The 4,935-nt window shown below is 34.1% G+C and overlaps 1 protein-coding gene across 1 annotated transcript in view; it reads right to left on the bottom strand.

The window, feature by feature from the left end:
* Positions 1-4,935, bottom strand: part of SHISAL2B (shisa like 2B) — a 21,679-nt gene continuing 16,744 nt past the window's right edge. Inside the window, exon 3 of the mRNA XM_019652457.1 lies at positions 1-431. Within this exon, the coding sequence (XP_019508002.1) occupies positions 307-431 (125 nt within the window). The 3' untranslated portion in view covers positions 1-306. The remainder of the gene's footprint in view (positions 432-4,935) is intronic.

Genomic DNA, 4,935 nt, shown 5'->3' with positions numbered 1-4,935 from the left:
AAAATAATATTGAATGTCAACTGTAAGTGAAAAGTAAATAATAAATAAGAATACAAAAAAATTATTTAATTTCTCCTGAAGTATTAGGATAATTTTGTGTAATGTGCAGTCATATTAATTAGTAAATAAAAGAAAAGCTATCAGAACCTTAGTAGGTATTTAATAAATTAATTGAATGATAAAAAATGCAGCTGTGTCTTGCTTTGTGAGTGGTGAATTTTGAAAAATGTTATTATGAACTGTATTTCAAATGTACTCTTTAGTTTTATTGTTCCAGTTCTCCATTGATTTTACAACACAGGATTTTTAATAATGCACAATATTGATTTGTGTTGTATCCATTGTTTTTTCTTGAATTACATCATCAGCTTCATAGGATGTTTCATTTGTTGAGTTTGAATTGGGGGCTTTGGTTTTCTTATTTGAGTTTCCTGCAAATACACAGAACAAAATAAAATAATTACGTGAAATTATGACACCAAATTTGACTTAAAAATAAACTTTGTAGCAACATTGAAAATATGATGTTCTGAAAATACTATGTGGATGATTGAGAATTGAATCATTTCAAACTTGTCTTTAAGCATTTCCTCCTGAAAGTTAAATGGGGAAGATATTCTGTAACAGAAGTAAGGATTCATTTCCATGCTTACCCTTCTTTCTCCATGCTTCCATGGAGGAAGCTACACATTTGATAAGAAGGTAACACTTTCTGGGTTGCTTAATAAAAGTGCAACTGTCCTTATGTATTAAGTGAACAAAACCATACTAAAGCCAATCATAATAATTTGCAACACTCTTAAGGCTTTGCCATTATCAAAAACATCATTAAAAAGAACACATGTGTATCACAATGTCATTCACTTTCATATAACTATGAATCCAGAGTGCACAAGGTTAGAGAATTTTTTTGGTGATAAAATAATGTTCTACTCCTAAACATCCAATCATGTTTCAACCATATAATTTGATTTTTAAAAGTTAATTTGTTGAAGGCACACCATTTTCTAGTTCTTGGCCCAATCAGCAAGCAAAGCTGTTGAAAATAAATGTAGTAGGGAAAGCTGGCATGAAAATTTGGTAATCTGGTAAGTTTTTGACAGTTATTTGCCAAGTAGATTTTTTAAAACATTATTTGATTCAAATTTAACTACTAAATACGTAATGGGGTGTATTCTATATGAGGACTTGAGACTGTTTTCCTCATATAACATTTGAAAGACAAAACGTAGGTTTAGTTTTCATTTGTTCAGTATTGTTTGTACTCTTCAGTATCATAGCAGGGAAAGGTCACAGGTCAAGGATATAAGATGTGCATTAGTTTCATATTACCTGTGTAGCATTTGTGCCTTCCATAAACATTAAACATCTAAAATTTGAATGTTTTATTTGAATTCCTGGAAGTCTGAAAACTAATGTTTAATTCAAGCCCTTCATGTTTCCTAAGCTTTTTACATACTTAAATTCACAATATTTTCATCAGATTTCAAGGTGTATTAATCTACCATGTCACATTCTGGTTTCATTTTTGTCTTTTTTTTTATGGTAAATAAACTCAGGAAGTTATTTCCAGACTTAGTTTGAGGTTCTCTCTAAGTCATCTCCACTCTGACAGCTCTAGTTTCCACTATGCATTTTTCTGGCAACAACTCAAAGCGTTTCCTATCCTGGCTACTGCCCCCTGAGATGTAAAGGCTCGCAAAGTACACTTCATCCAGTATTGTAGATTTTTCTCCATCTAGGATGTGTAAAGACCCCCGCCCCATTCTCCAGCCTTGACTCATTGTTTCCTTGGCTACTGGAGCTGTCTAAACAGTGTAGGTTAGGTACAAAGAGCATTTCTTAGATTGGCCTCTTAAAGCAAGACAGTTCCCCTAACAGAACCAATTTGCTATACAAACAAAAGATTTGTTATAAACACAATATGACATCATTTGAAGCAAGAGCTTTGATTAGCGAGTTAACACCCATGCTGCTCACTTTGTTCCTGCAGCTTATAAAAATCCAAAGGTGCTTTCAAAGTATGTCCCTCTGATAAGTTAGAGTAATAAATGGGACATATGGAAAAACAAGTGCAATGGGCGGGGCTGTATTGATAACACAGTCCAGCTAACGGCAGCCCTTTGGAAGGATTTTAAAAGAGAAAGGCGGAAAAGCAGCAGCAGCCTGAGCTTTTCCAAGTTTTGCTTTCATAAATAAAAGCTTATTTCTGAACTGACAAAGCACAGATAAAACCAGCTGCCTCTTTTCTGTCGCTGGGTTACAATATGGATTTGATTTAAAATAAATCTCTAATTCCATTGCGCTCCCAAGGGAACGCCTTTTCTTTATCTGAGTGTAGATTGCAATGATCCAGCATCGCTGCTTTCCTGGGTTGACAATAGTTGCTCTTTCTGCTGCTGGCTTCCCATTTTCATTCTTGGGGGGCGCGGTCTGATTATTTGAAAATCTCAGCCGTCCTTTAATCCGATACTTCTCAGACTGGCATTTAAATGAAAGCTTTAGACTTTTCCATTACTTAAATCCAATTCATCATTTAAATCACTCATCAAATAAAATCCATATATCCTCAACACAAATTCAGCCAACATATTTTTTCTGATAAGAGTTAAATTTTACATTCATTTTCAGAACCGTTCTTCAGGGATCCATTTATTCTATAGTTCGTCTATGAACTCTGCTGTTGCCTGCCATTTCAAAATATCAAACAAAAACAAACAAACAAACAAAGCTGCTGGGGCCTTCTGCAGGTCTTCATCTCCTTGCTATCTGGCATAATTGTAATTAAGCTTCTCTGCCATTGTCTGCCTGTATCTTGGCTTCTGTGTTACCATCCTGCAGTCCTACAGCAGCTACTAATTACTTACTTTATTATTTAGTAGAAAATCTACACATCCCATTCATCCCACAGTTCTTCCTAGTGGAAACAAGCAATCTTAAATTTATACCCTAAAAGGGTTTTTGCTTTGCTTTTTTGGCAAGAGGACATTTTCCCTTCAAATTTAATATGATACACCGTGGATCTGAAGTGAACAGTGAGGTGAACAAAACTTGTCTAGTAACCTACCGATGTGCTGACCTCTCCCTCCTTCAATGCCCTGCCTGCCCCTCAGGGATGTACAGTATCTTAAGTAAATATAGTTAAAAATGTATTGTGAAAGTTCGAATCTTAGACTTGCCCTTTTGCTTTGCCCGTCTATCAATGACTGAAGGTAGTTCTATCCAGAAATGTTTTTCCTGCCCTATTATTTCCACAACTGGCACTTTTTTTCTTTTTCTGCATTATTAAATTTTTCCAACTGTTGATGACTCACAATAACTAACAAAGGAATTTAGCTGATATTTTAAGTCCTTCAAATGAATTTTCACGAGAGACTAGCTTCTCTTCTTGTTGGTTTCAGCATCTGCTAGAATTGCCTAACCCTGTGCCCTGAGGAGGATTCAGATGCTAAATGGAGCAGGACCTCAGCTGAGCAATGTGACTTTCTACATTGTAGGAACAAAACAGTCATGGGAAGGTCCAAGCTCATTAAGTAGAAAGTTCCCTTTAGGAGACAGAAGTGGCCTTTTCTGGCACTGAATTCAAAATACCTGGTCTTCTACTAATATCTTAGTGACTTCTTAAAGCCTTGCTGAAGCAAAGAATGGTATTACGAAATAATTTGGCAGCCTAATTAATGAGTCTTAAGAAGAATTTTGTTGGGGAATATTAAGCCTGCTAAGAAAAATAGCTCCCAAAGTTATCTATAAATTGAGTACAAAATACCACTTGATTTTTAAAAAGTTGGCATTGTGATTCATATGTTTATTTGGAAACATGACCCTTACAAGAACAGCCCAGAAACTGAAAAAGAAACATAATGGGAGGAAGAAAAAGTCTTGCCTAATTAGATATTAAAAACCTATATAGATACAATAATTGTAAAAGTAATAAAGGGGAAGGGATTAAGAAGTAAAAATTGGTAGTTACAAAATAGTCATGGCGATGTAAAGTAAAGCATAGGAAATATAGCCAATAATATGGTAATAGCTATGTATAGTGCCAAGTGGATACTAGACTAGTCAAGGGGATCACTTCTTATAAATGTCACCAGTATGCTGTACACCTGAAATTAATACAAAATAATATTGTAATTTAACTATAATTGAAAAAGTTTAAAAGTTGGGGGGGGGAGAGTGAAGGGGAATAAGAGGTTCAAATTTCCAGATATAAAACATATAAGTCACGGAGATATAATGTACAGCATGCAGAATATAGTCAATAATATTGTGATAGTGTGGTACAGTGTCAGATGGCTGCTGGACTTATGGTGATCACTTTAGGTATATAAATGTTGAACAACTATGGTGTACACCTAATATAATGTAAGTTAGCTATATGTTTTAATAAAAATCTTTGAAAACAGAGAAAATGATAAAGCAAACATGGTAAAATAATATTTGGGGATTCTAAGTGAAGAGTATTCAACAATTCTTTGCCCTATTTTTGCAACTTCTCTGTAAATCTGAAACTATTTCAGAATAAAAAGTTTTAAAAAGTATACTACTAGCTTAATAAACTGATAAATTTAACAGAACAGAAAAATCTAAAAACAGATATTAATATATATAAGAATTTAGTTCATAACAAAGGTGATGTTTTAAATTGGCAAGAGAAAGATGGATTATCCAATAAATATTTGGACAAAAGTCTCATTTTTTGCAAAATAGAAATAAAGGCAGATCCATGCCTCACACTTTCCACCAAAATTAAAATTCCAGGATTATTAAAGATTTAAATGTTAAAAACAAATGAATAAATGTATTAGAAGAAAATGTAGGTGAATATATTTATATCTTCTAGTGAGGTTAGAACTTTCTAAGTATGAAACTAAAGGAAGGGCTGGCCGAGTGGCGCAATGGTTAAGAGCTGGCTTGGGACACCAGAGGGCCCCG

Source organism: Hipposideros armiger, unplaced genomic scaffold (assembly GCF_001890085.2).
Source record: "Hipposideros armiger isolate ML-2016 unplaced genomic scaffold, ASM189008v1 scaffold_179, whole genome shotgun sequence".
Classification (NCBI taxonomy): domain Eukaryota; kingdom Metazoa; phylum Chordata; class Mammalia; order Chiroptera; family Hipposideridae; genus Hipposideros; species Hipposideros armiger.
Note: the sequence above shows the minus strand (reverse complement) of the source record. Positions and strands in the feature narration are given on the sequence as shown.